This window comes from Drosophila hydei, unplaced genomic scaffold (genome assembly GCF_003285905.1).
Source record: "Drosophila hydei strain 15085-1641.00,03,60 unplaced genomic scaffold, DhydRS2 tig00008124-arrow-arrow-pilon, whole genome shotgun sequence".
Lineage (NCBI taxonomy): Eukaryota > Metazoa > Arthropoda > Insecta > Diptera > Drosophilidae > Drosophila > Drosophila hydei.
The window spans coordinates 1,436,548-1,460,952 of record NW_022045834.1 but is presented as its reverse complement, the minus strand read 5'-3'; the positions used below and the strand labels follow the sequence as shown (position 1 = coordinate 1,460,952).

At 35.9% G+C, this 24,405-nt stretch overlaps 3 protein-coding genes across 5 annotated transcripts in view; 2 read left to right on the top strand and 1 right to left on the bottom strand.

Moving 5' to 3' along the window:
• LOC111600312 (angiotensin-converting enzyme) overlaps window positions 1-22,960 on the bottom strand; it is a 60,684-nt gene extending 37,724 nt beyond the window's left edge. The window contains exons 1-8 of one of the 2 annotated variants that reach the window (XM_023316366.2): window positions 22,818-22,960; window positions 21,728-22,222; window positions 21,127-21,666; window positions 20,533-20,691; window positions 20,231-20,471; window positions 19,447-20,171; window positions 19,281-19,384; window positions 19,119-19,217 (exon numbers count right to left, since the gene is read on the bottom strand). In XM_023316366.2, coding sequence (XP_023172134.2) covers window positions 19,119-19,217; window positions 19,281-19,384; window positions 19,447-20,171; window positions 20,231-20,471; window positions 20,533-20,691; window positions 21,127-21,666; window positions 21,728-21,970 — 2,111 coding nt within the window. In that variant the 5' untranslated portion in view covers window positions 21,971-22,222; window positions 22,818-22,960. Of the gene's footprint in view, window positions 1-19,118; window positions 19,218-19,280; window positions 19,385-19,446; window positions 20,172-20,230; window positions 20,472-20,532; window positions 20,692-21,126; window positions 21,667-21,727; window positions 22,238-22,817 lie in introns of those variants that run through there. The other variant, XM_030225183.1, reaches the window with a different exon arrangement.
• On the top strand, window positions 1,082-3,806 carry LOC111600314. The gene is made up of 10 exons (XM_023316369.2): window positions 1,082-1,307; window positions 1,823-2,074; window positions 2,127-2,297; window positions 2,371-2,457; window positions 2,511-2,591; window positions 2,653-2,697; window positions 2,751-2,792; window positions 2,854-2,994; window positions 3,058-3,207; window positions 3,267-3,806. Exons 1-10 carry the CDS (start codon window positions 1,155-1,157, stop codon window positions 3,750-3,752), a joined length of 1,608 nt encoding a protein of 535 aa, XP_023172137.2. The 5' UTR covers window positions 1,082-1,154; the 3' UTR covers window positions 3,753-3,806.
• Window positions 12,340-14,196, top strand: LOC111600316 (proline-rich protein 4). Of its 2 annotated transcripts, XM_023316375.2 has the most exons (4): window positions 12,340-12,401; window positions 12,843-13,319; window positions 13,386-14,009; window positions 14,132-14,196. In XM_023316375.2, the coding sequence occupies exons 1-4, from the start codon at window positions 12,390-12,392 to the stop codon at window positions 14,135-14,137; spliced, it is 1,119 nt and encodes a 372-aa protein (XP_023172143.1). In that variant the 5' UTR covers window positions 12,340-12,389; the 3' UTR covers window positions 14,138-14,196. The 2 variants fall into 2 exon arrangements, with proteins under 2 accessions (XP_023172143.1, XP_023172142.1); XM_023316374.2 differs by lacking the exon at window positions 14,132-14,196 and having other exon boundaries at window positions 13,386-14,063.
• Window positions 22,961-24,405: the final 1,445 nt, after the last annotated feature.

Here is a 24,405-nt window from a genome sequence, read left to right as displayed (position 1 = left end):
AACAAAAGCTGACAATTTATTGAAAGAGTTTTCTACATTATTTTTATATATTGTTAAAAAATATTTAAATTATTTGTAACACTCTACGTAAAGAAATCTGACGTTTCTCTGTGAGAAATAAACAAAAAAAATATATAAAAATTATATAAATATTTTAAGTCTTCAATAGACAACGACAACAAAATATGTATGTCAATTATTCATTGCAAAGCTTTTAAAAGCTCCAAGCACTTGGATCTGCTGTCAAGCTGTGGTGAGTTTTTATTGATATTACAAATGTACGCCAGACAAAGCTCAAGTACGAGTCAAGCTTTATGTACATTTACCAAGGGATAAGTGGAAAAAGTATGCAAACAACTTTAAATATCCCACATAGTTATAATGATAAGTTTTGAATTTGTAAGCCCCAGAATATGCAATTCATAAAAAATATATATCACTCAAAGAAGTAAGAGCATTACACTCTTACAGTCCAAAAGTGAGACATAAAATTTATAGTTAAAATTGCGACTACCAGAAAGATCGTTTAATTTTTGGTCACAAAACTGTGAGCTTCAATATTTTTGCGTATTTCTAGTTAGAAAAAAAAACAGTAATATCTCATAAATAAGCGTAGACTGCATGCTTGAAAAACCCAGCTCGGTCGGGGCGCACAGTATCGCTCAGTCGGGCACTGACGAATTCAACTTTCTTTATTTGTGTTTTATAATTGCTCTTGCGAAATGCAGCATCCAGCTTTATCGCTGTACAAAGCTGAACTTGATGCTTCTAGAGGAACGACAAAAGTTTCGTGGAATTGACTTAAATATAACATTTTGTTTTTGTTTTAAGTATGAAAAAATTCCAATCCAAAAAAATTTAATATTCCAATAATTTTTGTTTGTATATTATATAGAACAATATTTTGCATTTTTAAAAATAATATTTTAAATTCACTTCCGTAGCAGTGCTCACAGTTCACAGTGATAAGCTTCTTAGTAGTCACATGTATACATATATATGTATATAAATATACATTTTTTTATATATATGGTGAATAAAAGATTGCTTTTTATGCGATTATAAATGTTTTCAAATCCAGTCGCGTCTTTTTAGTTGCGTTCTGTAAGTGCGGCAAAACGGTAAAGCATATTGAAAGCTTTAAGACTCTAATCATGTGCAGAACTCAGAGTTTATTATTATGCATGATTTGGATAATACTCGCGGCTAGCTATGAGTCTATTCCAATTTCAGGCTACGACAATGCATGTCTGACTACCGACCTCAACTTTGCATTAGGAATATTGATCAATACAACGTACGACAAAGTAAGTGCAAGGTCTTCAGTTCCTAAGAAAGAATTCTCCTATACAGGGTATATTCATTTAAACAATTCACTTGCTACCAGCATCTGTATTTTCTTCTGCAAAAATAATAATTGTGTACAGTGAAAACTCATCTTGACGAATGTTCGCTCAGAAGCTGATAAGAAAAAATTCCAGATTTATGAATGGACTTTAATCACGCAATATCTCTTCAACGACTTCAAATTTTGATTGCGATGTTTGGGCCATTTCTATAAATGTGCCGACGCGAGGGCAGCTTTCGAGTCGCCTCGAGCTCAATGCTCTATCTCTCTATGCGTCAACTTTGACTGCAACTACGAGTAGCATGTCAACTGCCTTTAGCAATAGCAATGATGCATTCCAAAAGGTCACAGTAGTCGCTGGATCAAATCGAGCTATCCGTCAAGGCAGTGTTCACTCTATTTTCACATAACCCACTTCCATAGTTATTATCTAGCTACCGAGCACTCTTACATCTCATAATTTCTCTTTCACAGTCTACCATCTTTCAATGCTGTCCCGGCTATGCAGGACCAGTCGAAAACTGCCAGCCCGTTTGCTCTAAGGATTGCGGACCGAATGCCTTCTGCAACTGGCCCGAGCATTGTGCTTGCATAGATGATGATTATGAACAGATCAAGGGAGGTCAGGGATGTAAACCAAAGAACAATCGAAACCTATGCGTTGGCAAGGAATTGACAATTGAGAATCCTAAGATTACGTTTAGGTCAAACAGTATAATCGATCAGGTAAGCTAGATTAGATTCTGATAAATTCTTAATCACATAGCCTATTTTTAAGGTGCCAATGATGTGCTGTGAAGGCTATGAAAGGCTGAACGAGTCGGAGCCCTGTCTGCGCAAAGTAGACAAGCATGAGTGCACAGTACCGATTCAGGTCGCAATGAAGCAAACGGATATTGAAGAATGGAAACTTTGGGATCTGGAAACGAAGGATCCCAATGCAACTTTGGTAAATTTCTGTAGCTAAAGGAATTAAGAGAATGTCAGAGAAAGCTTTATCTATTATTTCTTTATTTAAAAAGCCACTGACAAAAACGGAAATGCGTCGAGTTTGCTGCGATGGCTACAAAAGACAAACCACAAACGGCCCTTGCTTGAAAGAGCCTGAAGTTCGTAAGATCTAGTTGTTCTTGTAGATCTTTTACTTAAGAAGTCTATTTAGATTACCGAAATTGTTGACTCGAGTGCGGAATGGCTAGACAATTTAAAAAAAATATATGAAGATTTATATACAGAAAACATCGTAAGTTTGCAAATATATTCTTACGAATTGATGTTAATTCAAAGTTTACTCCACCTACGAGGATTCAACTTCGGTACCGGTGGATGATGAAAGTCCAGAACAGTTTGTAAGTAAGCTCAAATATATCTTCTTAGAACTTCCCTACTAATATTTCGATAGGCCACAGAAATTATTGACACGCCCGATGGTACGCCAACGACCGTAAGTAAGAAAACTAACTTAAATATATAATATTAACTAAGCAATTTCTAAATATTGCAAGATGGAAAATGAACTCTCATCGACTACCGATCCCACTTTGCATGCAAAGGAGGTGGAAAGTGAAGCCAAACTGTCGGCGGATTGGTTGAAGATTAAAGAAGCATTTGACCGTTTTGATATCGCATTCCCCACTGATCTGCTCGTAAATATATGCAAATATATATAATTGATAATAGGTGCTATAAAACTATGTAAATATTGAAAGAAAACAACAGTGGAAAAGGAAGTCCCATCGCCTAAAGATCCCAATTTGTGTACAAGGGAAGTGGAAAGTGAGACCACACTGGCGCCGGATTGGATGAAGATTAAAGAAGCATTTGATAGTTTCAATATCCCATTCCCCAATAATCTGTTTGTAAGTAATTCCAATAAATTGTTAAGAATTTCAAATGACATCCGACCAAATTTCAACAGCCGAAAAAAATCGAAACATTCTGCTGCACTGGCTACGCGAAGAATGACAATGAAGACCTCTGCAAGCCCATGTGCCAACCCGATTGTGGGGAAAATAGCGATTGCAAAGAACCAAATAAATGTGTATGTCGAAAAGGTTTCCACCAGAAAGCAGGCAATGATCTCTGTGTCCCAGATTGCTCGGAGCAGACCAAGCCAGAACACAGTAGCTGCATTAGTCCTGAGGCATGGGAATGTGATTTAGGCTACATCAAACTGCCCAAGCCCTATGGAGTAAAGGAGTTCGAATGCCAGCCACATTGCGTGCACAGCTGCTCCAGCTATGGCAAGTGTGTGGCGCCCAATGTATGCGAGTGTCTGCCAGGCTATAAACCCATTTCGATTGGCTATGATGAAATTAATCAGATGTCGCTTGAGAGATGCCATGCCATAGATGGCACAGTTGATACAAATATTAATCAAGGGATTATCTATCGAAATACATAGGATCTCATATGCTATAAATATTTTCTTTGAAATTACAGTAAATATAATTATATTATCCACTATATATATATATATACATATTTTTACATATGTAACATGTGTCTCAAATAAATTATAAATGTATCCGACAAATAATGTTCATAAATTATGGTGAAAATACAAGAATGTTGCAGTCGATCAGTTTACGATTCAAGAACAGTTAAATCGATTTGGGTAAATTTTAAGAGGAAGTCTGCAGCAACTTAACTGTTAAAATTTGGAGGCATAGTTTCAAAACCGTGAAAGGCTCTCAAGTCAAACCAATATACTCTTTTCGCTTCGCGAACGAGCATAAAATATAAACAGCAAAATAAAACTGGTCTACCTTCTTACGCACACGAACATTTAGCTTTCGCACACATAATCTCGCGCTACTTTGGACAAGCGAAAAGCGTGAAGATTATGTAAGATTTAATGCAGTTATGAGCATTGACTTTAAGTGCTGTCCGCTCAACGCCCAAATGTAGCTTAATTAATTGCAATGACAAATTGAATCCAACCAAAAAAAAATCAAACAAATAAAGAATTCAAGTTCGTTGCCTAAGTCTTTCGTTTCTTTGGAGAGAACCTGTTGGCTCTGTTGACCAACGTACAGCATTGATCTTGTGCTAGGCCAGCGGGAATTGAACTCAGTGTGTGTGCTTGTGTGTGGCATGTGGCAACGGAGAATGGCACGACCCAAAAAGCTAAAAAAAAAAAACAAAAAACAAAACAACAAAAGCAACGAAAGCAAAAGCTAAAGCAAAGTGAATGCAACAAACTGAGACTCGCAGCCGCAATCAATTAGCGCTATGCGATGACGTCGACGCTAACGCTAGCGCCGCTGTTGACGTCGTGCTGCCACATGTGGCGATTGCGTCATGGCGCCAACCAGACCGTCTACTAACGGTAATTGGCTTGCAATTTCTTTTGCGGCAACTTTTCGGTTGCAAAGAAATTTGCCAAAAAAATTACATGTTGCAATGACTGCCAACGCGCGAGACAGAGACGGCGTGCTTAAAAGCCAGCTGTAATTTATCAACATTTATCAACGGTGCTTTTCTTACAGATTGTTAAATGCAATTTGGCCAATACAAATTAGATATATAGCGAGTGTAATAGGACATCAATTGAGATAATATCAAATGAATCTGTTTGATAGTTCATATCATTTATATAAATCTTTTCTAATAATAAATAATATTAAAATTGAAATTTTTATTTTTCGAAAAGTTCTTTTTACTTTAAAATATAAATTAGTATTATATTTTTGTTGACTAAATTTTCTTTAGTCCAGATTTTATAGTTTTTTTTTTTGTGTTTTGACAGTAAAAATGTTATACATACATACATACATACATATTCTTAAATTTTTCTCAAATAACTTTTATTGATTTACTAAAATCTTTAGAATTTTATAAATAATAATAAATAATAAGATCTTCCTCATATATGAAACAATTAAATTCATAGCAAATTTAATATTTATTACATTATAGAAATTTGTGAAGAAAATTCAAAATATAATATATATTTAAATTTTAAACATAAAAATATTCATTAAATCTTGCCAAGATATGACTTTAACTGTGACAACAAAATTTCTACTTTATAATATTTAAATATATATATATTTTTATTAATTATTATTTTTATATATACGCACTTTTTATACTTTTTCTTATTTCTTGCTGTCTTCATAGAGCTCATTGCTTACTTTGCGTCATTTGCCCACTTCATTGATTTTAATTATAGACGCTATCTCGGAATATATTTCTTTAATTCGGCCCGTTGGCCTGTTTTTTATTTTTCCTAGTTCCAGCTCTCTGCCATTTAATGCATTTGTAATGTATTACAATTTTTCATTTCGTTTTCGGTCGGCTTAAAGGAAGTGTTTTTTGTGGTTTTTGACATAGGAAAAGCCATAAATTTAATGCCTGTCTATTGCTCGTATAATTAACTATATTTATGTGCAAACGCTTTGTAAATAATGAGACAGTTAACACACATTCTGAGTTGAGTCGAGTGGAGAGCCGCGTTGTTGTTGTTTGGCAATTTTCCTTTAGTTTTCCATGTCTTCTATTCAAAATCGTTGAAAATGTTTTATTTGTTGCAGCAGCTTGGGCGATTGCTTAATTATTTTGTGTTTTATTTGCGCCTTTGTTAATTTACGAACATTTTAATGCTGCCTAATTGCAGTTCGCTCTATATATATGTATTTTTTCGGTTTAACTAGCATGGGTTGCTTAATTATATGTGAGCTTAAAGATATGTCGAAATGAAGTGTGAATATAAAAATAATATTAATATACTAATATATAAATGTATACATATAAAAATATATAAATATATAAATATGTAAATATATAAATATATAAATGTATAAATGTATAAATGTATAAATGTATAAATGTATAAATGTATAAATGTATAAATATATAAATATATAAATATATAAATATATAAATATATAAATATATAAATATATAAATATATAAATATATAAATATATAAATATATAAATATATAAATAAATAAAGGAATGTTTTAAAAATCTTTTCTCAATACATAATCACTTCATATTTTGTTTTAATATTTATATATATATATATATATATATTACTTTAATAATATATCCATAACTATTTTTTTTGTTTAATTTATAAATTAAGTAACATATTTTAATTCTTAAATATTTTAAAAAATAAAAGATTTTATAATTTTGCATTTCTTTTATATTATATATATTATAAAAATAAATTCAGTGCTCCATAATTTATTTCATATTTTATAGCGTATAACTCGCAACTAACTTCAAAGTCTTTTGGACAAATTCAACTTAATTTTCAGCTGCCTCTCTTGCTTCTGTTAATCCAAAAACAAATTTATGTACGCCTCAGTGCAGCCAAAAGCAGCAATAGAAGTAAAATAAAAAAATACATGTCCGAAACAAAGGCAACAAAATAGATTTACAAAATGTACAACTAGACTCGGCTACATAGCATAATATTTATTCAATTTACGCAATTTACACTCGCAGAAACAACAACAATAGCAACTACAACTAATGCTTAGTATTTGATTGCCAACTGTGTTTCTGTTTGTTGTAATTATGAGCTCAAAAATCCGCCTCAATAACAACAAAATGGGAAATCTAGATGCATAGTTAAAAATAATTTAAGACCCACAAATGAACTGAAATGTAAATAAAGCTGAAATGGGGACAAGCACAATCTGTGTCTGAAATTTGGCTAAGTATATCTTCTAAGTTTTATTTTTTGCTTTGTATGCAAATTGCATGAGGAGTAAGTCAATGGGTCAGAAAAACCCGGAAAGCTACAGACCAGACATCCATATCTATTACAGACCAAGCAGCTGTAATGGCCACGGCAACGGCCACAGCTCCAGAGGCGGAATTACTTATTATGTTAATAAATTGTTGCTATTTTTTGTTGACTGGTTTTTCTGGCTCGCAAAAGATTTGCATAGATTTGCAGTTGCGCTCTGTGGGCCGCTGGCCACTTCCTTATTTATCAGCGGCCAGCCTGAAGAGAGACAATCAATTGACCAAAGCCACAACTTGATTAAGTGCAAGCACCTGTCCACTGCCACGCCTCCGTGCGAACGGCTCAATTGGGCGCAGCATTCAACGGTGCGTGACAATTTGGCCAAGTTAACCGCATAATGCGAGATGCTCATAAAAAAAAAAAAAAACAAACAAAAAACACAACATTTGGTTTGAAAGACGCGCCACAAGAGTTCAAATGCTTTTGCCATTGACCTCTTTTCTGGCTGCTACGTGTCGAGAGAGAGGGAGGCAGAGCGGGGGCATAGCAGCTGCAGCAAACAATTCAATTGCCATGATGATTATCACTTTCAAATCAAATCAACGAACGGGCTTTTACCTGCCTCAATGTCATGAAAGGGAAACTGATTGATCGAAAGGGCTGCGATTGCAGCTAACCTGCTGCAAGCCCATTTGCCCAACAGGTTTTTCTTGGCTCGCTAATTGCGAGCAGAAAAGTACAAAGCATTACAAATAACCAACAAATCAAGCTGAGAAATTGCCAACACTTAAACAATTATTGAATATCCTCTCAAAATTTATTCTGTTACAAAATTTCATATTTTTGGTATGCTTCAAATGAAGTTATAAGTCTAAGATTCCTGAGAAGACTATGTGATTACTTATGCTATATTGTACGATATTGACAGTTATAATAAGTAGTGTGCAGCTTAAAATTATTTGAAAAATATATAGTAAGTTTTTTATTAATTCGCTTACTTTCAAGATTTAAGGCTTGAGAAAGAAAAACGTAAACCTTTATATAGACATTTCTGGAAACATTTCATAAGTATTGCGATATATCTGCTTTAAAAGTAGCCATATACAATTTTTTGAAAATACTCCCAACTATTTTAAGCTCTGATTTTAATGGACATTGTATTTTAAATAGTTATATATATATATAGATATAGCTAATTTTTTACATTTCCACTACTTTATTTATTTATTTTATTATTATTTTTATTTTTATTATTATTATTATTTTTTTTATTATTATTATTATTATTATTATTATTATTATTAATTCAAAATGATCGAGTATATCGAGTAAGTGTCCAATGCTCAAATTGCAAATTATTAGAAAAACGATTTATATCGGTCTATAGAATGTGGTATATAAATAATATGTATATTTATCTAAACATGCTTAAATATATATCCCTAACTCTATAAAAATATCTATACAAATATTCTATTAAAAACAATATTGATTTAGTATTTATTTATATAAAAATACATCTTCAAGCGTTAATTGGTTTCATTGTGCTCCATTTGCTTTTGATGCATTTCATGATTATGAAGCAAGTGTAAAAGTAATCGCGATTTTTCCAATTACTTGCCAAAAAATTACAAATAATAAAAGCTGGTACAATCCATACCAAGTCACAGACACAGTCAGCGTCACAGTCACAGTTACTTGGGCACTTTGCCAGACAGTTAGCTTGGCTAACTAACCGCAACAGCTGTGCCGGACGACCTTGACCAGCAACGCAATGAACCCTCAACGGGTCGGGCGAACATTAAAGTGAGCAGAGGAAGAGGAAGAGGAAGAGGGAGAAAAAACGAAATTCATGGGAACTACCAAAAACTGGAACCGTTACAAAAGCTTAAAGAAAAGACTTTTGTTACTGTCACATAAAATGTCATAACTGTCAAGTTTCGACTGGACTCAGCCTCGTGCGAGAGATCAGCTGCCAACAATTGGTACGATATGGAAATAGGATGTCAAATGACGTCCAACACTTGCCAAAAGACAATTAATTGTTACACAAATCAACGTTCAAAATAAATGGGAAAATGCAAATGCGATTTGTGAAGATGCCGCCAAACAGAAACGAAATAAATAAAATATATATGATTAATCGACACCTGCCTTACATTTGACTCTATTGTTGACACTAAAGATTTATAAACTAACCAAATCTACATACAAATATTCATGATAATTTACGCAAAGCTGCCTATAGAGGCATAGATATAAGACAAGGTCAGGTCGCGTGACGCTTTCAAATATGACAGACATAAAATTAATATGTGAAAATAAAAGATATCTTTATTTACATATACATTCATATATATGTAATATATAAATTTGAAGCTTGTAATTAATTCAAGGAAGCGTGTGTAATTGTGCTGTTGGAATTAAGACAATGACGCTTATAAGCACTCGTAGCTGTCTATCAAGAGGCAAACAAACAAACACTTGGCGCCCCCATGCGAGCTTATGACATAAGATGCGGCACGTCTAACGGCAGCCTCCAATTGCTCTCTCACAGTCTCTCTCTCTCTCTTACTCTTTCACTCTCAACAGCTCTCAGTCACTGTCTCTCTCCCTCTTTAGTTGCGACTTGTTGCAGGTATATCGAACTACAATATGTGGTCAAGACATGCAAGCAATGCGAATGAAACTAAATCGAAAGTTGCATGCAACAAGCAGGCTTAAGTATGTGAGTGCATGATAGATACCCTGTAAGCTATAAAGTTGAAGTAGCAGAAAATATTTTAAAAAATTTAAGCGATTCTCTACTTGGCTCTTATAGACTTAAAAATAATTTATAGAACTTGAAATTTGGAATCGATATTTATCGATTTTTCGTTGATTAGATTAATTAATCAAAAATAATAATGAATTCAGTTAAGTTAAATATGTACCAAAAATAAATACAAATTACTATTAAAAATTTTCTTCCTGCATTGCCAATAGTTCTCTATCTGATGTTCCCAGGTCTATAATCAGCCTTCAGCTGCTTCGCTCTGCAGGCGTACACAATGTACTTCACAACAATATAGCCCATTCGCTAAAATTGTAATGAGTATTTTAGCTGATCCTATCGTAACAGCTGTGCCACTCGCGCTGCGCCGCTCTCTCCGCTTCTCAGACATGCCGCACAGCGTATTCGAGACCCATTGACATAATAACGAGGAAGGTAACCAAAGTAAGACTTTAAACTCCAGCTGCGACACACAACTGAGGCGTCAATTACAGCGACCCACAATCTGAAATTGAAACGAGTTGCGAATGTGTTGCCCCAAACATGTTGTCAGTGGGTTAGGTTATGGTTGCTGACCGCACGCACACACACACACACACATATACACAGGCATGTGTGACACAACAAATTCACAGTCAAATGACCGAGTGACACACTCTCTCACTCTCGCTCTGACTCTCACTCTCATTTCGGAGTGCTTGTGGCCAGCTGGTCAAGTGAAGGTAGCTGCAAATACGAAAGTAAAAGGATTGCAGCACTCAACACAATTGAAATTGCAATTGGGATTGGTTTTTGTGCCCAAATGACAGATGACAGCCTGCATTCGTGATGCTGCTTAGGCGCGGCTCAGAGAGCATTAAAATATCAGAAAGAAGGAGAAACTAATTGCAATGAGATCGATGCGGACGCGAGCTTTCTGTACTGTGAAACCCTAAAACATATGATATATGATTATGATATATGATTATGATATATCCATTTTGGGCTGATTTAAACATTTTTTGTATATTTCTTTCTATTTCTATAACAAATAATCGCTATATAGATATTATTCATATTTAAATGAATGATTTATATATTAATATATTAATATTAATATATATAATAGAGCTATCATATGTATATCTATAAGCCTTAAATAAGTATATCTATCATATATCATATATTTATATTTTTTATATATTTCTATCATAAGTCAACTTTATTTAATCTATACAATCTATACAGCTTTAATGGTATTTAGCATTTCATCCACATAGCACCTATCCAAATATATTTGTCATACGTTTTTAACACTGAAAAACTAAGTGCATCTAACTATTCTTCAGTCTTTGACTTGTTATTGATTATATTATATACATTTAGTATATAGTATACAATAAATATATAGTAAACAAAAGTACTCTTTGACTTATTCTTGCTTGAATTTTGTCAATTTGTACTTAACGAATTATCGATATTTGCATAGATCTTGAGCAAAAATCAAAGCTATTATAATATATATGTTTAGATTTAATTTATGCTTATATTTTATAGGGTAAAAGTAGGCCAAAAGCAAGAGAACTTTTTACAAAAAAGGACTAAAGGCTGAAACCCTACAAACTGTCTCTAATTTAAAAGGCAATTTATGTATTTGATTACATGTAGTGGCAGAGTTCTAATAGCAATTTCAATTTCTAATAAAAGCTATTAATACTTATCATATAATTAAATATATACTTAGCATGCTTAGCTATTTTTGTAGTTTCCTCGCATTCGGGTCTTATTCAATTGCCCACAAATAAATGTGTGTTTTTATAGTTGTAAAAGACTTGAGAAACCACCAAAGCAGCAGCAACAGCAACAGCAACAACCACAGCAACAACAACAACCAAACAGCAGCTGTCGGTAGTCGAATTAAACAGCAAAATGGCACGCATCCATAGAGCTGCCTGTGCCCGCTTCCACCAGCCCCCATTCCCCTCAAGCCAGCCTCTCTCACCTTGCCGCCAAGTCTCTGATTGCAACTGCTACATTTCAGCGCCGCTTGCCACTTGGCTGCCTCGAGTTCGCGCCTCCGAAAAAAGCATAAAAAATAAAAAATAAAGAGAAAAAATAAACTAAACAAGCAACTCGACTCGACTCCGACCGAACGAACCATTCACCATTCGCTGCATGTGTTTTGGGGCGATTGCGATTATGATTATGCTATAGTATATAGTAGTATTATTGTTGTTGTTGTTGTTGTTGTTGCTGCCGCTGCTAGACATCGGGCTTACAGTCTTCGTCGTCTTTGTCGTCGTTTCATTCATTCGCTTTGCCTTTTTGGCTGTTAGTTAGAGTATAAAAGTTCGGGCTGGCGCTGCAGTTGGCATCATTAAACCGTTAACCATCGAACAGTGTGGAGTGGTACGGAACGTGTATAGAGTTTAGTGCAGCGATTCCTTCCATAATCATAAAAATTAATTAACTAACTCTCAATCTCAATCTCAATACGATTTCGATCGTTCGGGCATCGAAACGGTACACAGTTCGACGGATAACCAATAATCCTCGACAAGGATATTTAACGTCAACATCATGAAGTTGATGGTAGGTATTACAGGATCAGCGTGTGCAGTGTTGTGAAGTGCCCCAAAGAGCTCAGCAAAAAACAAGAGAATATTTAAAACAAAATATTTCAACTTTCTGACTAAATTCTTCTACAAGACCTGAATTGGTAGACAAAATATTAACTAATTTTAAATACTTCATAGTTTTGTATGAAACTATATTAGTGCCAGTCAAAAAATTCGCATACTATGCATACGATTAGCAAACCCAAGACTATCTAAGACTTTTCTTCAAACAACTTTTCTGAATACCAAAATACTGAGAAATCAGTACGCAAATGTATTCTATACTCAATTACAATCAAGAATCAGAAAAGCAATTCAAGCCTTCGCTAGAGACCTCCAAGTTCTGGAGTTTACTCAACCAATCCTTAGCAAATTCTCTTATGTTCGAAAATCCTTTTTCGCCACAACTTTATAGCGTACAGCGACTACGCTGGCTCTGGTGCTGCTGCTGGCCACCAGCTATGCCCAGGCTGGCGAGGAGAAGAGCGAGGCTGCCGAGAAGACGGCAGCTGAGCCGTCTGAGAAAAAGGCTGAGGAATCAGCAGCGGCTGCTGATGATACCACAAAATCGAAACGTGGCCTGCATCATTATGAGGATTACCATCATCATCATGTACCACACTTCCCGGTGCATGAGGAGAAAACTCTGACCGTGATCAAGAAGGTGCCAGTGCCAGTGCCAATCGAAAAGATTGTCCATGTGCCCGTGGAGAAGCATGTACATGTGCCTGTCAAAGTCAAGGTGCCCAAGCCATATCCCGTTGTCAAGCACGTGCCCTATGAGGTTAAGGAGATCGTGAAGGTGCCCTACGAAGTGCCAGCGCCATATCCCGTTGAAAAGAAGATACCCTATGCCGTCCATGTGCCCTATGATCGTCCAGTGCCCGTCAAGGTAGAGCAGTCAGCTGCTAAAAATTTTTACACAGATAGTCTAAAGGCACCTCTATAACTCCTCTAGGTACATGTGCCCGCACCCTATCCAGTTGAGAAGAAGGTCCATGTGCCAGTCAAAGTACATGTGCCCGCTCCTTATCCCGTCGAGAAAATCGTTCACTACAAGGTAGAGAAGCACGTGCATGTCGACAAGCCTTACCCCGTCGAAAAGGTTGTCCACTACCCAGTCAAGGTGCCCGTTGAGAAGCCAGTGCCCCACTATGTGGACAAGCCAGTGCCCCATTATGTGGACAAGCCAGTGGCCGTGCCCGTTATCAAGAAGGTGCCAGTGCCCGTCCATGTGCCCTATGATCGCCCCGTGCCCGTTCATGTTGAGAAGCCAGTGCCCTATGAGGTGAAAGTACATGTGCCCGCACCTTATCCAGTGATCAAGGAAGTGCCAGTCAAGGTTGAGAAACACGTTCCATACCCCGTCAAAATCCCAGTGGAGAAGCCCGTTCATGTTCACATCGAGAAGCATGTGCCAGAGTATCATGAGAAGCACGTCACCTACAAGGAGCCCGAGTTTGTGCACAAGCACATTGAGGAGGAGCACCATTATCATCATCAGGAACAGCACCATGAGCCCATCCATCATTCATCATATTCAGCACCCATTGAGGAGCATCATCAAGAACAAGAGCATGAGGTGGAGCATGATTTTAATGACTATCATGATTATCATTCATATCACGGTTACTAAAATTGGTGAAATGAACATTTCTTTTCTCTTCTCTCTCTCTCTCTTTCTTTCTCACTCTTTCTTTGCAGCATTGAGAAAATCGGTTATGAACGGTAACGGTTATGAGAATGGATATAGCTAAACTGAACAAAACAAAAAAAGAAAAGAAATGAATAACAAAATTACATTCACAAACATTTAGAAACAATCCAAAACAAAGTTCTTCCATATCATACCCAAATACCCAACATTCCAATTCCACAATTGCTATATAGAACGTGATAACGATAGAGATTCTTTGAAACCCTAAAATTTACAATGTGACCAAAATGTGACACGAAACGAACTTACTTAGATTTTATGAACGAACTTTAGCTTAAGCCATAAACAAAAAAAAAGAAAAACCCAAGAAACGTTGACGAAAACATCCCGTGAGAATTGTTATGAGAAATTTTGAAGACGATTAGACTTACACTTTAAGAAACAAATAAGATACAACACATTTGGGCTCAGGCCCCCACACAACCACACAGACTAAGAACAACAACTAAGAGAAAAAGTTTAAGAACTAGACCCTAAAACAACAACCACAACAACACATACACCACATATAAATCGTTCTCATCAGGATAATATATATATTGGATGTGTTGTTGGACTTGGCTGTCACTCTCTCTCTCTCATTCACGAATGATACTACTGGGTACATTTGACGATGTGGTTGCCGCTGCTGTTTTTGTCCTCCAGCTGCGGCTACTCCTCCTTCTGCTCTGGTCCATCCGAACTGTGCACCCGGTTCTGTTCGATTCGATATGATATTTGAGATCTGATATGCGTGTGATAAGACTTCTGTTATAGTGTTTAAGTGTTTAAGTGTTAACATATTAATATACTCGTACATATATCTATACATATAAAGATAGTTAAGGCAGGCGGGCAGCCGTGCAGTCGCCTAATTAAGTCAGTTTGTAAACGAACGTATTGTATTATTTTTGTAATATTTTTTGCTATATAGTTTTAATGCAACCTAAACAACAACTATCTATAGTTTTGCTAAATGTGAAAAGCTGTTGAAACCGATTTATAAAAAGTACTTAATTTACCAAATAATATTTTTTGTCTCTGTAAAAACAAACACACAAACCAACAACAACAAAAAACATTGAAAATGAAGCTGAATATGTTAACAATAAAGACGAGAAGAATCAAGTGATCAAAACTAAAATAAATATGCCTTTTCTTTAAAAATAATAAATAACAAAATTATAAATATATTAAAGAATATATATATATATATATATATATATATATATAAACATAAATTTAAAAAAACATATATATTTTAAAAAAATTTATTATAATTTAATAAATATATTTATATTTATAAAAGAAAATATTTTAAAAAATATTTTTATAAATACTAAATATTTAAATATTAAAAAAAAACGTGAATAAATTAATAAAAAATAGCAAAACTGGTATAGTAAATATTTTGATAAAAAAAATGAAAATATATATTTTCCAACAAAAAACAAAGTCAGAAAATTCAAAAATAATCTTATAAATATTAATAAAATTTAAAACTGAGAATCAATAAATAGAAGAATAAAACATTTAAAGTATATATGAACAGTAAACTAAAAAACAATTTAAAGCTTTTATGAACTTTTTACTCCAGAAAGAAGAAACATTTTTTCTAAAATAAATATTTCAATTATACTTAGAAATAAATATTTATAAAAATGAAAAATATATAAAACAAAAACAATAAAATAAATTAAATTACTTTAAACAGATCATATTTGTATTTTTTTTCAGATTTAATAAAGTTAAACCAAAAGCTAGAAAACGATAAGTTAATCCAAAGCAATTAGTTTTGTCGAGTAATAATTCTTTAAGTTCACTTTAGGCTTGTATCATAATAATATAAAATCATAATTAGAATTTTATTCCACATATAACTTGATTCATTGGGTTTGTCTTTCCTCTACATTTATTCTCTCCTACTATCAGTTAACGCCTACCAAACCTCGCTTAACATAGACCTAAGTCAGTGAGTTGCTCAACTGCCTAACGAAATTGTGCATTATAATGCTTGCGTCCACTGTTATCAAGTCATTTCGCATTATGCAGCCGTTTGGCTTATCTAATTTTCAAAATGGGGTAAACATTGCCTGGCATTCATAATTGCATATTCAAAGTGTCTAAGCAGCGCCCACTGAGAGGGTGATCAACATGTTTATTATTACATTTGCCACACTATGTTTTTATCATTAAGCGTTTCCAAGCGACAACAACAAAAGCAACAACAGCAGCAACGACAACTCGCTGACGGCACTCGCGTCCATTTCCTAGCGTTTATTTTGCGGCCAGGCATTACTTTTTATTAGCATCGACCGCCGAATGGCATGTGGTTGTTAGCTGTGATACCCTGTAGTCTAAGTAGTCAAGTTGGGCATATGGCTATGAAATATTAATAGTAAATAGGTTTACTAAAAACGACATTCTGCTGAAATTTCGTTGTCTAATTTCTTAGTCTTTTCTGATATAATTGATTGATCCTTGTAAGTTCCAGTAATTAGCTAAAAATGATTTTCTTTTATGATTTGCATTCAGCTTATAAGCCCCAAAAGGAAAATAAGATCAAGATCAAAATAAATTAAAATAAAAAATAAATATATTTATAAATCACTAAATTGTCAATTTACAGGATATCTGCTTGCCTTGTCTTCAGTATCAATCAACTTTGAGTTCGGCCTGCGGCTGGCAAGTCTTCGTCTGTGTTGGCGTTGTATATATATACTTATATATATCTAAAGATTAGGTTTCAATTTGCATTTCGGTTTCATTGAAGCTGCAATGCTGCTGCAATTTCCAGGCAAACTAAGTGGGCCATAGATTTATCACGTTTTCCTTAGTCGGTTTGTAGGACATGTGCTGCTAACCGATATTTGAGACAAAAGCACATGCAAAACGTGTTGTGAAACCAAAGCGAAATGAAAAGTGTTCAGAGATCGTTCAGACGTTTAGCCGAAGCGGACTATGGCTCCGTTTTATTACCATATTGAGGCTAACTCTCTTGGTGGTTAGTTGTGGATATCTGGTAGTAGTCGCTTTTGTTTATGTAACTGTAACTCTAACTGTAGCATTTGCAGCTTATGGATTATGCAATAAATAATCAACACACAATAGCCAGTGCCTGCTCGCCTGCCTATTGCTCTTGCTGCGCTGTGTTGTAATCTTTCCCCTAAATAGAATGGCCAGCCATAAAATCTGGCTAATGGCTTTTTCAATTAACTCTTTGCGGGCCCAAATAAAAATGCAGCTCTATAAAAGATCTAGCTATTGTGTTTTGATCTGTAAGCTAGTTGGCAATGACAGCTTAAGTCGGATTAGTTGCCTAAGGGTAAAGCTATTTGCATGAGAAAACGAATTAGCTTTTCGATTAATTTTTTAGGTATAATATTATTGAGGAAAGTTAAGAATTTACAGCTTTTCAATTAAGTACGCGCAATTTAAAAATGTTTCTAATTAATTAATTATGGAAGACTCGCTCGGAAAAGTAGCATTGAGGTGCGCAATTGCCAATAAAATTGAAAAGCTTATAAAAAAAATATAATGCAAATTGTTTTAGAATAAAAAAAAATTAATAAAAAAATTTTTAAAAAATAATGTATTATTAAAACTGAAAAAATATATTCCACAACATTTAATAATAAAAAAGGCAAGCTTTTTTTCTCCAATAAAAACATTAAATATATTATATTAAAAATATTAAATATATATATTGCTATTATTTAATTTAAGCAAAATATATAAATTGCTTAATATAAAAAATCCTTTAGCTAAACTAAATAAAATCCCAAGATTCAATCCACATCGCGCCGCATAACTCACCGAAGCTTTGTCAACCTTGAAAGAGCCCCTTTGAAACGCTGCCAAATGATCAGCTGCCAGCCATGGCGGTTAGCCGTTACGCAACCGTTGCACCACTATGGCTGTCATAATAGTCAACGCCTTGTCTCACATTTAAATAGACGTACAATAAAAGACCATAAAAAAACAAGAAGAAGCGCAAGAAAACAAATGTAAACCGCACAAAGCATTGGCTCAGGCATGGTCAACGCTAATGGGCAGTCATTGACACCGCCGCCATTTTCTAGGGTGGTGCTGGTGGTGCCATCCGTTGCACCATGCGGCGTTTCGCTATTGTGGCACAGAAATTTGCATTTGCATGCCCCAGGAAAAATTAGCTGTCTTTTGCTGTTGTTATTTTCTTTGACTTTTGTGGGTCAGTTTAGACCAGACAATCGAACGACCTGCATATACACTATAAAAAGAAGCATGTGGTGCGATATGTGTGTGTGTGTGTGTGGGTTTTTTCGTAACAGTTACTATTTGTGGCTTTATTTAAATGATGTCAGAGCCAAAGCCAAGCCAGAGCCGCTTTTGGCAGCAGCCATGTGGAAAGTGAATGCGGGAAATATTCGTCGACATGCGAGTTTTTCTTTCTTTCTATCTTTACCGCCCCACCAATAACCATGTGTGTGTGTGTCTGTCTACTGGATTGGTCATTATAAGCCAGTCAGTGGGCCAACTTGTGGCGGCTGGCGGGCTAAGAGGCAGTAGCGACGTCTTGGCAATTCGAATATTGCGACGCGTAATCGCCGCCAATTTGACGGAAAATATTTGAAATGTTGTGCGATTGTCTCTGTGTGTGTGTGTGTGTGTGTAAATTGTAATCGAAAATAGCAAAATTAATAACAAGCTTTTGTTTGTTTCGAGTTTTAATTGCTGCATATGCGTTATGCGGCAAATTAGATAAGAGAAACGAACAATTCGTGCGGTAATGCAATAAGCCATGTAATCAATGCGTCTCAAATGGAAGAAAGATATGAATGCATACAGGAATATGCGTAAGAGCTTAATCTTTGGCTTTTCAGGAAGGTTAGATGCAAGAGAAGAGACGTTCGAGGTGGGGAAAGGCATTAAAGAACTGGAAAACTCCAGCAACAATTCTGAGAGAGCAATATATATGTTTCAAGCAACAGAATAATTCAAAAAACAAGTACTCACTTTATATAGGGTATATTAGCTGGTATATGATACTTGGCACCCAAATCGAAATCCTTTTCAGAGCGCAAAACAGGCGGCTTTATGCCGGAATACTTTTCGCTGCAAATACCAATCAAATAAGTATAAATAAATCCAGATTAATTGTAAAGCTTCTCAAGTTACCGCAAATTCCAATAATGACAATTCATAACGCGCTTATTGGCATTGCCGCTGAAGACGTCGTAACGCCAATTATCCAATGCCAAGGCGAAGGGCAGAAAGGCCACCTAGGGGCATATAAAAACAGTTTACATTAATATATATATATTTATATAAAATGCACACTCACCTTATCAATAGCCATGGTGAATAAGTAGTTAATATCATAGCTGGACTCATCCAGGGAGCGCTGCAGCAGACCCAAAGTTTGCAAATGCTTTGGCGTGGAGACGGATAGGCCGATGGCATCGCCCACTGCCTGATGAAAAGCCGGATTGGCGCCGTTGCGAAAAATTTTGGGCAGATGGCGATACTGCAGAAAGTACTGTATGTGCGCCATCTCATGGTGCACACTGACCAAACTGCGCTGATTGATGTCCGTGCACATTTTCACACGAAAGTCGTGACGATTGCAAAAGTCCCAGGCAGATGGCTCGCAGAGGACGCGCCTATCTAGCGGCTGCTCAAACACTGAATTCCTGTAGAAATCCGGGCCCACAGCTGACATGTTGATGGACGTAAAGAACTCCTCGGCCAGTTGGAACATTAACAACGGCGTATAGCCCTGCTCCACCATGCGCGGCGTCACATCGATGAGTTTGCGACCCGGATACGGTATTAAGATGTCCAGCACGTTCGACCACGACTGCCCATACATGTTGCCCAATATATGCGAAGGTATGGGCGCAATGCGATTTATACGATCCGGTCCATAGTAATCCCTTAGCTTGCGACGCACATACGAGTGCAGACTTTCGTAGAGCGGACGTATCTGTTCCCACACAATGTCAATATCCTGGCGAAAGTTGCCCGATTCGTAGGCTAGGAACCAGTACTCGCCGCCATTGCTGACGTCTGTAAAATATTCCAGCTTTATTTAAATTTCAAATATATTTATATTTAAATTTATTTACTGTTTGCAGCTGCCACGTCCTGCATCACATCAATCAGTTGCTCGTAGTTATCGCGCATGCCACGACCCGCCTTGCGGTGATACTCTACCCAAGTGTGCTGCAGCTCATCCCAGTCCCTACTCTTGGCCATAATATCCTTGAGATGTGGTATATAATGCAAATCGCATTGAAACGGCTGCTGATAAGCGCAAATGCTGGCATCATTATACAGAAAAAGCATTTCATTTAACAAGCGATTGTACTGTGAAGCAAAATAAATTTATTTAAGTTTATTTTTGGGCTTGTATATAGTGTAGACTTACTCTATCTAAAACGTCCAGGGTTAGCGAATTGGGTCCCACTTCAGATTGCAGCATGAGCTGTCTATATAAACGACGATCGAATATGAGATCCTTGTTAATGCGCTTCGATTGTTCGGCTGTAATGCGCTGATACTCCACATAGCGCTGCTGGGCGTTTAGCTGCGAGAAATGAGTGAAGTTGTTATGAATAGTTAATATAAATGGAATTGATTATGTCACATATTAAATCAGATTAAACTAATAGAGTGCATCATCTAGCCTGTCAGACCCTAACACACCAAAAGCTTATATTTATTTCCACTAAAAATCAAATTTGCCTTAATCACATTAGGTTTTGACCCAAAAACGTGCTGTAAAAGTCTCAGAGTGCATTTGACATTGGCAAATTGGCCTGAGAACTTTGCCAGGCAAACGACCTTGACTGTGTTGTGTGTGTCTGCCGTGTGTATCTGTGTGTGTTGGCCACTTCAAGCCAACTGCCAAGTTGCATAGACTCAAGCTGCACGCGATCTGTGCGGCAACAACTCGGCTTCAACTACAATTACAATTTCAAGGGTATGTGCATGTACGTGCATACCCCACAATCAAGCTTACCGCTTCCGTTTGCGTATAATCGTTGACGTTCGTCTCGAAATTCCATTGAGCTGCCACATTGGCGGTGCACTCGAGCGAACCCTTTTGATCTGTTTCGACTAGCAAATTGCGCAGCTTCTCCAGCTCCTGCTGATAGCGACGATCCTGCTGATAGCGCTGACGTTCCTGATAGCCCTGGTTCAAATTGAATCGATCCTGGTTGGATTGATAGGGATTCTGAAAGCGATTGCGATCGTTGCCAACAAATTCCACATTGGGATTATTAACGTATGGATCATTCAGGTTGTCGTAGTTGGAATTAACGTTAGCATTGGGTCCATTATAATTATTGTAGTTAGGCTGATCGTTGAAGCTGCCATAGTTGCGTTCTGTGCTGCTCGATGTTGGCCCATAATTGTGATTCGCATAGCGATTATCTTGGCCACGATTCACTTGCTGATCCGCACTGAAGGGTGAATCATTGACGCGATCGCTAAAATTCAATCGAGGTGTGGGATAGGCGTAGCCCAATCGCATGCGTTCATCGTAGGTCTGACCGTACTGCAAATGAGATCAATTAGAATTGGTTTCTTAATTCATGAATAAATGTATAATTACTCACCCTAAAGTCGTCTAGTCCATCATCGCTGCTACTGCCGCTGCTCCCATCTCCAGTCTCCGAATAGGGTGGCCCATAGCGCTGGCTGCGATCGCGATCGGCTCTCAGCTGGGCGGGAGTTGTTGCCACATTGGGCGTGTAGCCATTGTAGAAGATTTCTGGCTGTGGTGTAGGCAAATTAAGTTGGGGATTGGCATGACCCATACTCCACAGTGTGGAGCATATGATAAAGAGACAATGCCACATATTCGTTTATCATGCAATGTGATCTATATATATATAAGTATATATATTTAACACACTTTCAAGGTCAGCGCGCAGTGCTTATTAAATCTTTCACAAGCAATTAACAATTTTAATTACAGTTTGTTTGACATTATCTTAAACGCATAAATAGCTCATGCAGGCTATATACAAAATAGCTGATCACGCGAAGAATTAACAGTTGCAGGGCACAAAGCAGCTTGTAATGTAGAACTGTCAAAAAATCGTGTTGACCTTGAAGAAAAAACTTTGAACTTTTTTTTATTTTATTTTTTTTTTATTATTTTATTTTATTTTTTTTTTTTTTTTATTTATTTATTTATTTTTATTTTATTTATTTAAAATAACATTTATTTATTTTAAATAACTTATATTTATTTGTATAACTTTTATTTAATTTAATAATTTTTATTTCTTTTTATAGCTTCTATTTATTTTAATAAGTTTTGTGTATTCATTTTTCATTATTTTATTAATATTTAATTTGCTTAATTCTCATTTTATTTGGGAAATATTCGATATTACAAATATTAATGTTCAGAACACAGAAAACTTCAGAGATTTCTCATTATTTTTTCTCTTTTCTTAAATAAACCACTCTGATATAGAGGTATATCAATTATTATTTTTTAGATCGCACAAAACTCGAAAGAAAATTTCGAATAGAAAAGATTTTTTAAAACAATTTTGTAGATGATAAAGGCTTTCACAAAAAATAACTTTATTTGCAAAAGTGCAAATCAAGTTATCGATCTTAAAATCAGATCTTGAGAGAATAACCAATAATAAGCTTTTTGTAGACTTTAATGATTTTTTGGGTGTTAATTACAAGATTTTTCGTTCGCTGTTTCAGGTTTCAGGATCGCACTATTTCACTGTTTTTAAGGTCACTTTCTGTTTCGGAATATTTCGGAGCCCGTACACCCACGTATCGTCACGTAACGCGTCTAAAACTCTACTGACTTGAGTGTAAGAATTTTTTTCGAAATTACTTTGCGACTTTTTTTGTATTATTTTGTTTGTGACTCGAAAATGAATTCAAATTTCAACGAAGCAACGCCGCAGTTGCAATCCGCGGCGCAGTCGGCGTCGCAGTCGACTCTACCTGCGATGTTCCCTACATGTTGTGTGAGATAAACGCAATTAGCACTGCGACTGCGATGGCTGAGCAGTTGACGTCGCAGTTAACGACAACAACAACAATCAAATCAGCCATAAGCTTGGGAACACAATAGACAACAAGCTTATGTGTGTGTGTGCACGTGTATGTGTATATGTAAATGTTTTTGCATGCATGTTTGCAATTATAAGGGAGGGTGAGGGCAAGTTAAACGAATATACACATACATACATGCAAACATACATACATACATCCAAGCTTACAAGTACAACTCCGAGTACTAATCAGTTACAAAAAAAGGTTTAACCGCATAATTATGGCGAGTGTGAGAAAGTACTCAGGTTATAAAATGAATGAGTAGTTCATTTTAAACGGCGCCCACTCAAAAGTCGGCACTATACCATATATATATGTACATATTTGATTTATAAAATATATACTTCTGGTCATGAAGTTCAAGGTCATTTAATTGTGTACTAATGGGCGCATGTACATAAGTGTTACCAAATTATAATAATTAAAAAATGCAAAGCAAAAAAGAGCTTCTGCAATTTATCAAGTATCGATACCATTTGTGGTATTTGTGTTAGTGTGACCAGCTTTGCATTGTTTATTAGTTCCTATGCAAATTGCAAATTATTCGATATCATAACAAAACAGCAAAACATAAAAATAAACAAAACTCATTTCAGTAATGTTTAACGTTTGTTTATATGGCCGTTGTCGCAGTCGCAGTCGCAGTCGCAGTCGCAGTCGCAGTCGGCTATTGCAGTAAACGTCGCAGTCAGTGAAAATGCAAAACGCCTCACTTTACGGTCCGTGGAATGTCACTCTTGACCTAGGCGCATGTGAAAAAGTGTTTTGACTCATCGTGTGACGAGAGTGGGGGGCGTATGCATGCATGTGTGCGAGTGTAATTAATGATTGCAGCGAAGATCAATTGTAAAGATAAAGCGAGAGAAGAGAGAAGGTGCTAACTAAAGGGGTGATATGAGTAAGACTGAATGATGCTTTGATTGCCCCAGTGGCATACAAATAAACAGGTAAACATGAGATTATATATGTATGTGTGTGTGTAAGTATGTATGTATATGAATCATGGTGTAATTAGTTCGGGATCTCTAGTTTCTTTCCTCAGAAATGAGCTCATAAATAAGCGCTCATATATTTGCAGTCTGGAACAGATCTGAGCTTTGTTTTTATACCCTGTAGAAGTTTATGGATGTTGAAAGGTATATTTTTAAATTTATGTATTCATGAATGTACGTCCTTTTCATTATGGCTTTACAGGGTATAT